Here is a 17,877-nt window from a genome sequence, read left to right on the forward strand (position 1 = left end):
ACGAAACCTTCGAGGAGGTTTTGGCTGACTTACCTCTCTCGAGCTTCCCCTTTCGCTCCTTCAGGGCTTTCACCGTCATGGACATACAGTCCTCACACTCCGAACAATGGTGCTCGGACCCCAAGCACCATAAACAGACCCTGTGTGGATCCGTTATTGACATTTTTTTTTCCACAGTCTCGACATTTCTTGAAGCCAGATCGCGGCGTCGTCGGTTCTGATGAAGAAGCCATCGAGAACGATAAGGAATATTCGTCGAATTAGATATAGATTAACTGACTGAACTGAGCAACGACGTTCCGAGGCCCCACAAAGCGCGGAAAAACGGAACCGAGCAATGGACGCAGCGTGTGTCTATTTATGGGCATGGTGACGTCGGCGCCAATACGGTGGCCGTCGAGGGACATCGACTCGGCGGACGTTGACGCGCAGCGCCCTCTACAGAGAAAATATTTCCGAGGCCAGCAAGCTGGAAACGTATATCAAAGATAAGGAATACGTCGAAGGACACAATCCCTTCGAAGAATATATACTGAAAGCATTACAATAAACACATTGGTGTTTCAAGATTTATAAACATAGATGTTCGGATATTTTGCTGCTCTTTAGTAAGGATCAAACATAAAAAGTAGATAAATACATAGTAAAAGGGTGATCAAGAATACATATTATGATGGTATTGTATCACAATTCACAAAAATATCGATGGAGAAATCAAGGGTGAAATACAATATGCAAGGAAGGTCATTGTAAATGGCAGTCAATATTCCTTAACATAACAGGAGAGTGCTGGCACTGTAACCAATTCAATATAGACCTTAAAGACATACCAGCCCGTTTAGGTTCTTTATATTGTTTCGGCCTAATGACAGGATTCGCAAGTTCTCTGCAGGAGACAAGAAAATGCAGTGTTACTTGTACAAGAAAATCTGCCCATGTCATCTTGGTAAAATCAGTTTTTATTATTCTCAACTTAATATAAATATGGAAGATATTGACACCTGAGAAAACTGAAAGCGCAGTCAGGAATAATCCCCTACACTTAATACAGTCAAATAATTAAGCAACAATGCACCTAAGGTAGTTACGGTTTAAGTTATGTGAAATTCTGTACGAACATGTTGGACGTTTACATTTAGTTTCAGTCGCCAGTTTCTCAACCCTTTTAAATGTGTGTGGGCTAGTTCAGTTTGAGTCTATATGCATAAGTATTTGGGAGTGGTTCAAGCGTGTCTAGCTACTGCTCATCTGTTCCCTCTGCCACACATGTATGACAGTAGAATGGCCTCTTATTTCTGTACTGAAGGTATTTTTTGACGTGTAGTCTTGGGGTCACTTAAATTGTTAGTAAGTATGATCGCCCACTACAATACTCTTAATATATTTATTTTACTTTGCTTGCTATTAATAATACATCTTAATATGAGGTTATTCAAAATGCTCTTTCCCAAGGTAAAACTATATCACTCATGCGCTCCATTAATTCTTTTTTGAGTCTGTTCAATTGAATGATTCAGCCCACATAGGGTAATCACAAATATATATGTACTATACAGTAAGTGATTAAAATCTGTGGTGCATATTTGGGCAGTGCATGGCTAGCCAAGGAACTTGGTTGAGACTGAAAAAGCCATCATTAGCCAGAGTTGAAAAATACTAAGTTCAATATCTCCTAGACAAGCAATTCTGGTAAGGGGCACAAACTGTAGAAAGGCATAATAATGAGGGAAAATGTACTGCTTTTCCTGGAAGCAATCAGCTACAAACAGTGTTTGCCACTGCTGAGTTTTTATGGTTTGCTCGATTCCTGCAATTTGCTAGAGTATACACACTTCCCCTAAATGTGTGGTAGCTGCTGCCGTGTGTCCATTCAAGGACACAGGGGTGGGTGCATTTTCATTTCAAGTGGGGGCAAGGGCTGCACAGCATCCTCAGTTTCCTTAGTAAAAGCCAGCGCTTACCAGCCATGTAGGTCTCTGCACTGAAGGAGAGTGTGGGGGCGTGAGGGGAGGCTGGGGGCAGCCACGACCCCAACATACGTGAGACCCAGACACAAGTGTTCAGGCATGCTTCATCACCAGAGAGTTGGTGGACCAAATGGTAACAACCTTTATCTGCGATGCATGAAGCCCTAGGAGTTGTGTGTGGGATTCCGCCACAAATGATCTCATAATTCTTTGAGCAATATGACCCTATTCATTTTCAGATGATGACTGACCAAGAACAAAACAGTATTTAGTAGGATGTTAAATAAGGGCTCCACTGCAGTGAATGATCTTTTTTGTAGCTCCTTACAGCTGGTTGAGGCCCACCTCATACATTTACTCATTTCAATCTCTCACAGGCAACCAATGCTTTTAGGAGAACTAGTGACCTCAGACTTAATAATCATGCATCTGTTAAATGTTGCCTTTCAAAGTTTGGGTCTCCATAGACAACCAACATTCTTTTCCTTTGATTTTGCACATCTCGGCCAAATATTGATAATTTTAGTTTTGAGCATGCAGTTTCTAGTGGCTCCTTTACAATACAGTAACTCGACTTTATGCAGTCTTTAAACTTGCAACCTACCCCCGAGTTCCCCACCTGGCAGTAGCTTGTTTTGTATCCCACATAATCAGGAAGGCTGCCCTGAAAGGGGTTAATCCAAGAATTCAGGGTCGACACCCGTAGAATGCCCATAGTGCATAATCATGGTTTAGTAGCACCTTCAGTAAAAGTCATTTTTCATCTCAGGAATCCTGCTTACAACAGAGGTCTTAATTAATTCTTAATTCAATGAGGGTGTGGTGGTCATTGGCAGAGCAGATAGCACACAATTAGTGCTATGAGTGGTCAACGAAAGACGTGCATATTTGCAGTCACTTGATAAGTGGTCACTTTGTATACAATTAAGTAGTCTCTGTTCCTTAACATGCAAAATCATATTTTGTACAACTGTTCATTTATTATGTGATGATATGATATGATAGGTTATTTATAACGCGCTTAATACCCAGAGGTTTCTAAGCGAGGACCCGGGTATCGAACCCGTGTTGCTCCGTGTCATCTTGCTTCCAAGGCGAGCACATTGCTGCTGAGCTGAGCTGTCCTCCCGGGACACTTGATCGAAAATTGAAATATGCTGCAACGCTGTGCTGTGCTGTGCTTTAACTAGGGTACAAAGCCTTGCTGGTGCCTGCCGTATTCAACCGAGTTGCTGCCCTGCCCTGAATACACCTAACTAATGCAGTTCTACGCATGCTCTAATCAAGGTGCTGCAAGATGTGTTCCACTTAACCTGCTGCTCGCGTCATATGTATTTTTGTTTGGCTCTGGCAAGCATGATTTAGTGTACTGCCTTGCTCACGCCTCATTCAGCAAGACAGCTCTATTGTTTAGATTAGCAACATTAGGCTTAGCAAGCGCTGCCTGAGCACTCTGTGAACTGCGGTCTGAACAAGACACTGCTGACTTGATTTTATTGTATCCTTATCCGTCTGCTTCTAACAGCCAGGTTCCCTCACCCAGGCATCAGAGCCTTTTGAGAATGTATGTGCCCAGGGGCGTTGCTAGGGGGGCGGCTAAGGGGGCTATAGCCCCTGATCTTTTGGTTGTAGCCTCGGATAGAATCTCAGGAGCTACAGCCAAAAGACTAGCTAGCCCCCAGTCCCAACAGTACCGACATCAGCTTAGCCCCGGGTCTTTTCCAGACCTAGCAACTCCCCTGTATGTGCCTGCATGTATAAGACTGTAAAATAGGCAGGAGACGAGTTCATATATTTCAACCTGTTCCCATCGTACGTTGACTGCCACGATCCACACTAAACAAAAGTATAAAAGCAGTATGTTCTGGAAATAGGGGTGGGTCGCTCGTCCACGCACTTCTGGCGTGGCGACAAGGAATGAAGAGACTGACCAAGTGGTGCCATAGTGGTTAAAATAGACTTCCATTAAATGAACCCATCTGTCCCTAATTCTAAGGGGATTTACCTACCTAAACTAAAGAAACTGGGGTGCTAGTCAGGAAGTCTGTGCGAGTCAAAGCAAAAAGGCACCGTCGCGGTCACAAAGGCTCCTACTCTATCCCTGTCACTACAACAAAACACCATAAAGTCCAGCTTGTGCTGCCAGATAATAATTTTCAAAGTCTGGAGCTGCAAGTCCCCCCTGGGGGTATAGGTCAGAGAGTACCCGCCAGCTCACTCTTGATTGTCCATTCCACACCAATAAATTGCATGCACTTTTAATTTTCGAAAATAATGCTCTTCCCGGCCATACCGGGACAGTGCTGAACAAATAGAACAGTTTTGGGAGAATTATTTTAATAAAAGCAAGTTTGCCCATCATCGATATTGGTAGGGATCTCCATCTGTCCATTTTAACAAAAAGGGCGTCTGCTAACATTGCGCGGGATAGTTGCGCCGTTCTGGCTACATGCACCCCTACGTATTTAATATGAATGGGACTCCAGATCAGACCATGTAGTTTAGATGGTCGCACAGTTGTGTCAGTAAGGGGGAATATTTCTGATTTAGTGGCGTTCAATTTAAGTCTGGAGTATTCTCCGAATGTTTTAACTGCCTCCAGGACCCTGCCTAAGTTGCGCTCAGGATTTTTCAGATACAACAGACTATCATCAGCATATAGTGTGATGATCTCAACCCTACCCGCCAACTGCAGTTCGAGTTTGCCGTATCTGGCCCTCCGTAGGTCAGCTAGTGGCTCCATTACTAGTGCAAACAAAAAGGGGGACAATGGGCAGCCCTGGGAACTCTTCACCGGTTTCGCCAGGGGACGCCGGTCCACACTTCTTAGTTCAACTTCTTCCTTTAGTAGTTCACTGCGCCTCGCCTCTCTCCTCCTGAAGTTACTGTGGATGGCCTTGGCCCAACTATCAGACCTCTTGGTCCCGATGTGACAGGTTGTGCATCCTACATAGGTGCCCACTCTATCCTGATAGTCACTTGCGCGGCTCTGCTTTAGGCTATGGTAGGCGGTCTCGCCACCGTTGTCGGACCAAATGTCCACCCACTACAGTTTGTGCACCACCTCTCAAATCACGCTGGTTCCCAAACCGACCCACAAGACACCTCCCGGGCATCCTGCTATTTCTCCTCTCAGCCTTGGAGACAAGCCTCGCTACAGACTCCCAAAGCCCTGCACCATCTCTCCAGGCTTCAATGCAGCCTACTCGGTCACCTGGTTCTTCCTCTGGTCGTATCACAGCTTCCAGATTGCCAGAACCGCACAGGCCATTTCTAGACAGGTCAGAGGATGACGAATAACATAGTCCTCCTTTGCTGTTCAGTTTAAATAGCGGGGACGGCCCCGGCGTAAAGTCCTTCCAATTGACAGCAGCTGCTCTAGTTTTGTCCCGCTCAATTGTAGCGTTTTTGAGGGTTTGTTCATCTCAGTACTTTTGTCATCAGATGGGTTTGATATTTCACAATAACACATAGTTTCAGAGGTGATCTTATGTTGATAAGATATGGGCGTTATCGTTAGCCTATGTGGTAGAATTCCACAGGGATTGTGCCTCTCAATTGCGTCTTTATGCCTAGGAGAGGAGTCCCTCCCCATGAGATCTTCCCACATGTTACCACCCCTTGGAGGACTACTGGTTAACAGCCTCACTTACCTAGCCTCATGGGAAGGGATTCTCCCCTGAGGAGAAGTGATACCATCTGAAGTATCGTCACATAGGACACTGGGATCTGGGTGTGTTTATGCTGCCCTGTATGGTTGTCGTCTTCTCGGTTTTGCTGACTGTCCATTAAAGACATTTTGGAACCTTCCATCTATTGAATTATTGCTGGATGGTAAATGTGCCTGACAAATAGTTGATATTTTAGGTCAGAATTTGCTTTAACAAAACACTGATAGAGAAGTTTGAACAGAAATCACAAGGCTGAAAACATTTTTTCCATGTCAGGTGTTCAAACTGCTACACTAGCAATGCTGTGGTTATAAAGCGTGTACAAACTTACAAGCTTCTAAACAACATCGTGCAGAGGTACATAAGCTTAAACACATCACATTAAGGCACTGTGCAACCGGTGCTATCTTGGGGATGGAGTTACTACTATGATGAAGTAGCCAACTTGAACATTCGAAATGCGAGTGAAACAGAACACTTCTTTGAGGATTATGATCATATGAGAGCAAATTTGATTTGGCAGTGTGGTTAAACGCGCAATGCCAAAAATATATATATATAACTTCAATCAAAATGATTCTCCTCAAGTCGACAATAGCAAATGCACATTAAATGTGTTTTTAATCAGTGATTGTACAGCCGCCACGTGTTTCCACCATGCTGGTCGTTCTCAAGGCAGGAAATGGATATCCCATTTATTCTGCAAGCGCTACTGCCATTAAGGCATCATACATACACTTGATTTATACCTGACGCAGCAGATTACCTACTTTGTTCGGGATTATCCCAATCTTGTTGTTGACCAAAGCTACATGTGACACAAATTGGATACAATGTTGCTTTGTGATGAAACCTTCTTTGACACTATATTGCCTTATATACTCTGAGGAGATTTTTCCCTTGACAACACTACCACATAGTGGTTAATACAGTCTGCAAGGAACTACCCTTGTTACAATTGCTGATCCATGCTACACTCTGTTTTCAATGGGATTTGTCCTCCTATCTGATGCTTTAACCACTTCATGGCTCTCATTTTCACTTTTAATACGATGTTCCATACTTCGTCGTCTTAAAACAACAGTCCATTTCCTGCATTGAGAACGACCAGCATGGTCGAAACACGTGTCGGCTGTACAATCACTGATTAAAAACACATTTCATGTGCATTTCCTAATTTTGATTGAAGTTATATATATTTTTGGCATTGTGCGTTTGACACACTCCCAAATCAAATTTGCTTTTTATACCTACTCCAAGCCTTGTTAAGGGAGGCTCTGTGGGACTGTGCAAGCTGCAAGCCTTTTTGTAAGACTTACTTTTCAGGTGGATACTAGCGCATAGGTATAGCCAGTCGAACCCCTTACCTCTTATTCAGTTTATGATCATATGGCCCTTCAAATGGAGAAGCGAAGAGGCTAAGCTCCTGAACAAGACCACAGTGAGAAAACAAGGCAGCAAATATCTTTGAATGGAGCAACTCTAGCAGGAAAAGCAAAACAGAAAGCCTGAGTTTGTGAATAATTGCAGAGTCGAAAAACTTGGACAGGGTAGCAGGCTTTAGGGCTGAGAGAAGATTTTTGAGGAGGAAGATGTTGGATTGAGAAACCAACAGAGATACCAAGGAAGAAGTGTATTTTTTAGAGTTGTTGGTCTAACACGCTAAAAGTCCAGAGCAGCAGCACTAACAAAGCCTTGGCAACCAAAAATGAATCCCATTCCAAGAGTTGTGATTCTAAAATTCCAAAGATTCCGCCCAAGACTACTGACAATGACCAGACAACTTAAGAATTGCACACTACTAGTTGTCACTATAGGATTCCCAAAGCCAAGCGTAGGGATGATGACAAATAGCAGGGAAGTCCAGAAGAACTAAACAGAGGGAGTTGTGGTTCTAACATTCAAAAGGACCAGCACACTAATAAAGCAAAGAGTTCTTCAGCATCCTCACATGGTGAACGGGTTGAGACAGGCAATACAAAAGGCTGTCCATGCTAGTCATCTTTTTGTCCAGCATGTCTCACTCCCAATGCAATGCCTCTAATGATGTCAAAGTATCCATAATGCTCTAGGCTCCTGGTTTTGGGCTCAGAGTATGCAGTGCAAAATACTCTGTGCACTTATGCATAAATACAGCTTCCTATTTTCCCCATAATCGCTGGGCCAATGTAGAGACAAGCCCTGAGTTGGCACCTACTTCTTTACTTTTGGCTGCATAATCTTTGATCATCTTTGCAATACAAGTCTTCAGCCGCCTCAAGCTGTGCATTGCTGTCCATATTATTCCTTGAAAGGGATCCCAAGTGAGCATCTTGTTGATCAAAGACCTCCCCCCGCCGCCCCACTGCCTTCATATCTTAAGCACCAATGACTTTTCTGTGTGCCCCTAAATCCCCTTCAGGATTGCAGAGCAGGTTACTAGTCAATCACCTCCATTAAAACGGTGACATTCTCATGTACATTCCTCTCTCCCTCTCCTCATCTGCCTCATCTCACTGCACCAGCCCTGCACGAGGAGACATCCATTCTGGAGTGGGGCATGGAGACAGTACTGCTGAGGAAGCAGCATCACCTCCATGCAGAGGCTGGGAATCTGCTCTGTATGTAAACTGCTTCAGCCAGTCACAAGCTGAATTTCCAACCACCAACAGGCCTGCAAACGCCTCCATTCTGGCAGTGAGCAGTGACCTTGAACGGAAGCTCAAAGGATTGCGGAGTCCCCTGAGCCTGTTTGGCACAACCTGCCAACACATTTATTTTTTAAGTCCTGGAGGACAACCTGTCTGTCCAATTAATTTAACTAAATCGGATTACACATTTGCTTGTTTATGGTCATCTGCATTTCATTTTGTGACAGGTGTGCATTTTGAAACTACTACATAGAGATTAAACCATTTTCTAAATAGCAACATTAACAGTGAACATCTTTCATTTGGTTCTAATCACAAAGGGGACCATGGCAGAATCCCCTGCCTGACTCTGGGGACATATCGTGGGGAGACTGTGGGGCTCATGGGCCCCCCAAGCTAGTGGACTATGGACCCAAGGGTGATCTGTGAAAGATCTCATGGTCACCATCACTTAGTCCTAGTTACTGGGAAAGGAAATACTACATGCCGCAAAGGTCACTGGATTTCAGCACAGGGTCCTGAGGTACAACAGGATCTTATTCCCCACAAGATCATTATCCCAACAAACTATAACATCCAGAAAAAACATCATACAAAGACTTAGGACTTTTGAATTCTCATATGGCCTCAGGCGATGTGGTAGTTTAAGAAAGACTGACTCTAATCCTGTGAACACAGAACTCCTGGGATTAGTAATGCTATACTTCCCCCGATACGCCCAAAGGATAGCAATTTCAGTTGCCCTCAAGTTAAGGAAATTCCAAGCCTTTGTGAAGCAGTGACATCTATGAACACTGTCTCTTTCAGAGTATTGAACTATGAGAGAACAAGAAACTATGTAGCAAATGAAATGAGATTCTCCACAGTGGATAGAGAGTACCCTATCAGATATCAAAGGCATTTTGCAATTTACCCCGGCCCATGCTGCGACCATCAGAGGCACACCGTTAGTTCTCAGCTTAACTAAGGCATCTAAAACTCAGAGGCAAAACGCAGTTTGGTTGTGTGTGCTTCGCGAGTCTGCCTGAACATCACAGAAAGGCCTTGATTTTTCGTATCACTTGTTCTGTGAACACTTCTGTAAAACCACGTGCCATCAAAATGTTTCCCAGCGATCGCATAGTGAGACCGCCACTGATAAGGACACTGCTTTAGTATCCCTGAGGCGTGAGACTGAGAACTTGCATAAGGAAACTGTGCCAAAAACACAAAAACAATACTTGCAATCCATTCACCTTAAGAGGACTTCTCCAGCATAGCATGCACTACGGCTCCAAGACAGTACAACACGTATAGTGAAATCGAAGATAGTCAGCCAGCCCCTTAAAGGATTGGTCCCAGCCCAAAACACTGCACACAACATTGAACCAACCTCAGCGCTTCACACATTCACAGCTGCACACCCTCGTAGGAGTTCAACCCCAGGGGAGAGGTCACAGAGGAAGGCATGGTATCAAACACTGACAGACAGACACAAGTGATCACAGTTCCAGTGTGTTTATTGAACTTCAATGCATTGTTTGAACGCCTATTTAAACCTAAATCTAAACATGGGAGCAAGTTACGAGCATCAAATAAAAATAATGCACTCCTAGTCGAGTCTGTCAAAATAAACTGGCATATATTAATAAACCTATTGCCAATCCTTACTTCTAAATACAAAATGGTTTGAGATAATAGTGTATGCAAATAGAAAAGTGTTTAAGAACTAATATGCCAGGACAATTGATCAGTTGGCTTCCCTTCCCCACATTTCCAGCACGGGCCAAGGCGGCACGTTTGAGCTTCGCCTACACTCTGGCATCTCTACCATGAGGATACATTTCAATGCAAGGTATCAAGGCCTTTTGCCAAAGCTTCTTTTCCAATAACAGTCTCTTACTACACAGGGCCTGTCGCAACAAATAAACAACAAAGTTCCTTTCTTATCAGGGCTTTCACATGTAGAAGTTCTTGTTTTCAATATTCATCATGGGTCTCTCTCCTTCAGCCTTGTACCCCTTTTTACCACAATGTTCACAACTGGTCTCCCTCGTTCGGGCTCGGACCATGGATCTCCTTTGTTCGGGCTCGGATCCTTTTAGCACAATATTCACATTTGGTCTCCCTCGTTCGGGCTCGGATCATGCAACATGCAATCTCTCGTTCTACCTTTTCCTCTTGATATAGAAAATGGAAGATTTTCGAATGTGCAATGAATTTTGCTTCACCGTCGCAGGACCACTTCGATTCACTTCACACAATGTTCTTAATTCATTTCTGCACCTCCAGGCTGAATATCTTTATAGAGACCTTAGATTGAGGACCCACCGGCACCAGATCACTCTGTCACTGGTATCGTATCTTTCCTTCTCAGAGTTCAAACATTCATCAGCAATTTAGCTTTACTCACGTCTTTCATCGCAAGTGTTTAACAATATTCGTACATGTGCTCGTTATACAATGTTGCCGCTTGTAACCTTGATTTCAACACAGAACAGTCTTGCATCGGTCTCCCCAACTGAACTGCTGTGTTGATCTGACGCTACTTTGCTCTTGGAGCCAAGGACCATACTACGGTGGCTGCTGCTCCTCCCCGACTTGGTCAGCTACGCAGGACGTCCTCTGGTATCTCAGATAAACACTGCAGGATTCTTTAGTCTGGTTTCCTGTCCTTATGTTTACTGATCTACAAGAGTTTTGAAAGTAACGGTTTCCTATCGGAAAGGTCAAGGGTATTTCTTCTTGGTTTGCTGTCTTTCTCCCCTCGTTCAGCTGCCTTCTCGAAACTGCTGCTCCGTGTGCTTTGCTCAGAGAGTGTGCTCTCGTGCTCCGCCTTTTATCTGTGTGGGGAAGTTTAATGGAAGTCAGGTGTGAGTGATTGTCAGTAATTGCCTCACTTCGCCTGACAATAGTAGCGGGACATGTCAGGTACACTGCTCGGGTGTGAGTCCGTTTTCTCCCAGAGCGGGCTTTCCGTGTGGAAGTGTTTATGAAAGGGTGGGGGTAAAGTTCACACGTATCCTACCTGGTAGGATGGGGTAACGGTGTTACAGGGGAGGGATACCGCATCTCGCCATCCGGTGTCCCAGACCCCGAAGACCCCTCACCCAGGTGATCCTCCCGCACTGGTCCACCACCGGGAACTGGATCCAAAAGCAATAGCTGTGTCCTGGCCACCTGGCTGACAGATCCCCGGGGACTAGTGGCTGAGACACCGTCTGGTTTCTCACAGCTACTTAAGGCCAAGCTTTCAGTCAGGAAGTGTGGGTATTTGGGGGAGCCACAGGATTTTGGAAAGGTTTGAGGCCGAAAAAATAGTTTGAAGGAGTATAAATGCGGAGGTTGGAGAAAAGAGGAGGCAATAAGGCAGCAGGATGTAGAGAGTTGGCAAGAGTGGCATGGGAATATCAGGAGGAGGTAAAAGAGACATGTAAAAAGGTAATAAGGGAACCCCAGGAGGCAGTGGACAGAGACTAAAAGGCAGTGGTTTGGGACAAACAAGGTGAAAAGAGGGAAGTGGAAGACGGTGAGAGTTGGACACCAGGAGTGGGAGGTAGAACATAAGGGGGAATTGATAAAGGAACACGACACCAAGAGGGGCAGAGAAACGGTTAGCCAGTCAGTATAAGAAGGCTCAAGGGTGTATGCATGGCCAAGGCAGGGCTTAGGGAAGGGACCATTAATCGGAAGGGGTCAAACCCATGGTGAGAGAAGGAATGAACTGGAGGCATGGTGGTAAGAAGCAAAAAGGAACATAATAGGTGGTGAAAAGGGTAGGTGTCAGGAAACTTGAGATGGGAGGAGAAAGCGCTAAAGCTGTTCTGTGAAATCTTCAGGGAGAAAACCACTGCTGCCTCAAGAGCTAAAAGAAAGACGAGAGTAAGACTCATCCGAGTCCAGTGCCCCAAGATACCCCAAGAGAAGTAGGGGGCAGGAAATCCTTAACCCTGACTTGAGGCTGCCAGGTAAACCAATGGGGGGAAAGGCAACACTGAGGGCGCAGGAACCCCTTTAAACCCAGAACTCCTACCAAACGAGAAGAACCCAAGTGATGGTGAAAGAAAGAGCATGTGGGAACCCCTAAATCCCAAGACTGAGTAAGTATGTTTTGTAGGGTACGGGAATCCTTTAAGGCCGACCTAAGAATATAAACCACTTTCCCATAGAAAAGGGCAACAGAGGGAGTGGAAACCCTTTAAACCGTGACTTTCTGATGTCATAAGAAGACAAACTGCCCAGTTTATTTTTTTCCCCACCCGGAGTTATTTTACAAAAATTACAGGCTCCTTTCATTTTGTCCTGCTTATTGATCTCTGTCATTCTGGGGACACGGGCATGTAGCCCAGTTAGGACAGACCTGAGGTTTAGGTTGTCTGTGTTGTCTCTGCAGACTACACTTAAGCTTGCTTCAGTGGATGTAATCTGTGTGGCAATCCTTCAGATGGCATCACTTCTCTATGGGTTAGAACCTGTCTCCATAAGGCTAGGGAGGTGAGGCTGCTAACAAATAGTCCCCCTAGGAATGGTAATATGTGAGAGGCTCTCATGGAGAGAGACTCCTCTCCTGGGGATAAGGACGCGATTGGGAAACACAGCGTCTTTAAACCCCAACCCAGTAGGCTGACGATAGGGCCTGGTCATTATGTGTCTAAGCTCATGTCTAAAAACCATGTGTTACTGTGAAACATCGAACCCCCCTGATGGTTAAGGTATTGAGAAGAAGACTCTCTCAAGAACACTACAAGGGACCGGAAAAAACACTAGAACAGCTGTAGTCAATGGAGTGGGCGCTACGTCAGGGCAGGCCTTACTAGATCAGGACGTTCCAAACAAACCAAGGCGGAAGGGTACCAGAGAGAGAACCAAGGAGATAACCGGAGAGAGAAAACGATATGGAGAGAGCAGTCGAGGTGGAGAAAGAAATTCGGAACCAGAGAGAGGGAGATCAAACCTGAGGGAACACCCGAAGGCAGGTCCAAGAAGCTTGAGCAAGAGACATGGAGGATGTGTTTCAAGGGAACGCACAAGAACATCTCAGAAGCCAATGGAGTGTTGGCCATGGAGAAAGTTGAAACGAAGAACGGAATAGGTGTCCTGCATTGGAGGCAGAACGCAAAACGCAATGCAACTGAATTCTGTTGGCTGGTGGGTGAGAGGCCAGCCGAACAAGGGAACACCCAAGTTAACCAGAAGTACACTGTTCATAAGAGGCAGGGGAACACGTCATATCAGTCGGCTGAAAGTTGGCCCTATGGAAGGACAGAGATTGGGTTGTGGTGGCGTGACCTGTAGTGGGTCGAACAGGAGGTCCAACAACTGCGCTGAAACTACTAACCTACACAGACCTGAACAGTATCCCGAGAGGTGGTGGCTGGATGATTGATACAAGTAGGGAAGGTCAAGCCCCTGGTCTGCTTCTCGACAGCCAGCTGTACACGGCCCAACAAGCGAACTCCGACGAGAGTGGGAAAATGTGATCGAACATCAGGAAAACCCAGCCTGAACCGGTGAAGACTCCAGACACCAGGCAGGTAACATGAATTATGAAAGTCCAGGAGCGGGCCAACGGAAACTAAAAAGAGCATTAGAGGACATTAGTAATACCATGAGGGTATAAAGAACTGTTTGCTAAAAACACGCAAAGATTAAGAAAAGTAAAAAGCTAACCCTCACCTTGGCAAGTGTAATTAAAATCCATACTACTCTGGAAATTAGACTCTCCTCGAAGCGAGTACAATCCGAAGAAAGCGAAACCTGTCAACGGATCTTCAGGACAATGATCGACGAGAACAGAACTCTCAGGAGGGCAATTGGAGATGGAGAGGTCCTCCCACGCCCATCCTAGAACCATCTAGGGGTGGTCCATCGAGCAAAACCCCACTCATCTTCTGTCATCGGTTTATTACCTATTGCTTATTGGTCAACACCAGATCCTGCCAAGAGTCTCATCTTTTCAGCTCATGACCTTAACCTTACCTTCCTCAAGATGAGAAGAAAACCATTATCGTTGTCATTTTCTCTGCAGTTGAAAAGCCAGGAAAATAGAAATCCCATTGAGACTGTAAACCAGAAAGAAATGGAGAAAAACGTAAACCAGTTTGTGATACAGTTCCTAGTCCAGTTCCACGGGAGTGTGGTGCTGGAGAGTTAGGAGGGACTACGGGGAACAGCTTCATCGTCCCAGTGGGATGGATCAAGGATTGTGAAAAGCCCAGCGATTGTGAAAACCTCCCTAAGGGAGCTACCAACCTTGTTAAGAACTGTGAAAGACATTGGGAAACCAGCTAGAAGGGATTCATTCTCCTAGCCCCATGAGAACTTTATGTGATTCTTTGATGGAGAACCCAGAACATTTATGGAACTTGTTTTGAACAACCTGAGAGGAGTTTGCACAGTTTACATCTAGGAGAAGGGAGTAATTCTCCTGGATTACGAACAGTAGCTGGGCTTTATGGTGTGTTGATGTAGTGACAGGGATACAGTAGGAGACTTTGTGACCGGGACAGTGCCTTTTTGTTTTGACTCGCATGGACAGACTTCCAGACGAGCACCCACGTTTCTGTAGTTTAAGTAGGGCAACCCCCTTAGAGTTCGGGATAGATAGGTTTGGTTTATCATTTAATAAATGTCTATAGCAGCCACTATGGCACCCTTGGTCAGTCTCTTCATTCCTTGTTGTTACATCGGTCAAGGCAGAGAACAACGATTCAAAAATGGAGGTTATAGTTATTCGATCTGTGACATTTTAGTGTGAAAGAGTACCAATTGAACATTTGTATAGAAATGAATAATCACATACTCGATATTGAGTAGGAAACAAAGTGAAAAAAGTAAACAGTTTGCCATTATAACTGGGGAAAAAATGAAAAAGAAGAAAACAGCATTTATCACTTACTCAATCCGTTGAGATTGGCAATTTTCTCAATGCAGTTGGTGGAAAGGGAAAGCTTCCTGCAAAGACGTGATCAAATACACATTAAAACTAAAAACATAAGTTAAAAAAAACTACATTGACATAGAACAATGGTATTACAAAATTGGTATCTTTCTTAGATTTGGATAGTGGGTTGAGTTCAGTGTCCATGTCATTAGGAATTGAACTGCCAGGTGGCTTTGACAATTTCAGGCTATCACATTTTTGTTATACGACAAAAAAAAAACCTTAGTGCAGAAAGTTAATCAAAAACAGCAGAGGTAAGAAGGGACATGAGCAAAAGAATGGAAGACACACATACTGGAGAATCGTTCTCCACGGCTAACAATTTATTTCTTGTACAGTGCTAAATCTTCAACATGTTCAGATGCATGGGTGACATGACAATCACACAAAGACATTCTAGATGGAGGGAAAGCCTCTGGAATTAGTAGCAAGGCAACTATGCAAGGAGGAACTGATCACCATGCAGGGGCCACGTACATGTCTTATATAGATGTGTGCAAATGGAATTCTGCTGAAGTGTGCTGTGGTAGCGGTATTGAGTGAAATTATCTTTTTTTTAACCAAAAAAAACATTGATTTAGAAAGACCACACTGTGATCAGACAGAGCGGTCTTTCTAAATCGACGAGACCCAGGGGAGGTGTTGAGGGAGTGTTGGGGGGTGGGTGTGGGGGGGGTGTGTGTGCGTGTGTGTGTGCGTGTGTACGTGTGAGAGAGAAAGAGAGAGAGAGAGAGAGAGAGAGAGAGAGAGAGAGAGAGAGAGAGAGAGAGAGAGAGAGAGAGAGAAAATTAAACTGGATGTGTGTTTGTATGTGGTGACAGAGTGGGGGAGCAGGATAGCAATGGATGAAAGGAGGGCCTGGCGGGGGGAAACCCCTCCCCCCAGATAAAAACACTTTTAAAATACAGCCATGTACTTATTTTTATTTGCGGCTTTCAAAAAGAAAAAAAAAAAAAAATCACATATACCGTGGTAGTTATTATAGTCTTTTAGAATGCAGTGTATTAGGACTCAGTGGTGGCGAACCATGGCTTGATGCATGCCATTCAAATATAGCTATTTATTTTATTATGAAAGAGTATTACCTCTGGTAGAGGAAATATTCAATAACAAAAATGTTGTTCTATTTTTGAAATACTAGGGACAATACATCTAGAGACATTTTAACATTCTGTTAGAATTGTAGGGTTTACAGAGAAAATAGGCATCATATGGCATTGTTAGGTTATAGGATTTTTCTTTAGTGCTTACGGCCATTGTTATGGCCATTATTATGGCCTTGAAGCACGGTGGGGTGGAAAGCCCTTCGGAAGACCATAGTCTATGCAAACATAAAAATACAAGAGCATTACATTGTACAGGTTTAAGGTGTCTACTCAATTACAAGCAGAGAGGACTAGTTCATCTTTATATATAAAGCTATAAAAATGTGATAGCTTTATATATAAAAACAATTTCAGGCTAACAAACATGACCTACAACAACCACGAAAAATCCTGGAAAGAGTAGGTGGTACGAATTTTGCATACTGGGCACCAGTGATTTGGAACTCTACGCCCGATCAAAAACAGTGTGTCACTCGCTGTCTTTAAAAAACAATTGAAGACACTTGTTTGATGAGGGAGATAACTAAATCCCCCCCTATGCTTTATTCTCTGCTGTAGGTCTAATTTATTTGTTTTTTTGTTGGTCATCCATGTGAGCGCTCTGAGGCCTATGGGCGATATTGCGCAATATAAAAACCACAATAGCTAGATAGATGTGTGTGTATGTTTGTCCAGCTATACAAATCCACACCGTTGAACCCACGTCTACCGAATTTTGCATGGATCCCTCTTTTGTCTGGGGCAAGACCGTAATCTATGTTTGGATGTAAAAATCTTATATGCAAAAATAAATGTGGATGTGTGTGCGTGTATGTTTGTCCGGCTACACAGATCCTCACCGTTGAACCCACTGCTACCAAATTATGCACGGATTCCTCATTTGTCCGGGGCAAGATTGTAGTATGTTTCGATGCAAAAAATTCACTCCGTAGACACACTCATTTACTGATACTCACTCCAGTAGATACTAGAAGGAGTCAAAATTTTAAAAAAGTGTCTGAAGCCAAATGTTCGATGTGTTGGTTATTCCTTTGAAATGTATCACTACTGTATACAGTCTGAAAGTGTTTATTAAAGCATTTTTAAAGGGAATACACATTTTAAAAAAAATGTTCGTTTTATCACGCCACTCCAAATATGGGAAAAGGCAAGGTTACAGTTTACTTAAGTTCATTCATGAGAAGAGAGCACAGTCAATCAGTCTTTCTTGGACATTTTCTCAATTGTGCTGAAGCTATTGAGTGACAAACATGGCACACAAAAAACGAACATCACTTGGAAAAGCTCCATCTGATCAGGGCACATGAGACACCACTTGATCAGGACACGGGCAACGCTGGGTACCCCAGCTAGTAACATTATAAATACCATGCACTGCAGTGTGCTCAGACGCAGAGGTGACTGCTATATGTGACAAGGCCAGTGGATGCTGAAGAGGAGAGTCCACGTTGGGTGGGCCGGCGCAGCACCCAGTGTGATGCTGTACATGGTGTTAGCGTGAGCAGCCCATCAGCAGAGAAGAGGACAGAGTGAGGTTGTGCGAGGCAGCAGGGAAATCACAACCACACTGATGAGCGCAGC

The 17,877-nt window shown here is 44.2% G+C and overlaps 1 protein-coding gene across 1 annotated transcript in view; it reads right to left on the bottom strand.

Annotated features, from left to right (window-relative positions):
* The window catches only part of DNAL1 (dynein axonemal light chain 1), a 555,787-nt gene that overhangs the window by 253,301 nt on the left and 284,609 nt on the right, over window positions 1-17,877 (bottom strand). The window contains exons 4-5 of the mRNA XM_069638770.1: window positions 15,146-15,201; window positions 831-886 (exon numbers count right to left, since the gene is read on the bottom strand). Of these exons, the coding sequence (XP_069494871.1) occupies window positions 831-886; window positions 15,146-15,201 (112 nt within the window). The remainder of the gene's footprint in view (window positions 1-830; window positions 887-15,145; window positions 15,202-17,877) is intronic.

This window comes from Ambystoma mexicanum, chromosome 14 (assembly GCF_040938575.1).
Source record: "Ambystoma mexicanum isolate Mex_15411 chromosome 14, UKY_AmexF1_1, whole genome shotgun sequence".
Classification (NCBI taxonomy): Eukaryota; Metazoa; Chordata; class Amphibia; order Caudata; family Ambystomatidae; genus Ambystoma; species Ambystoma mexicanum.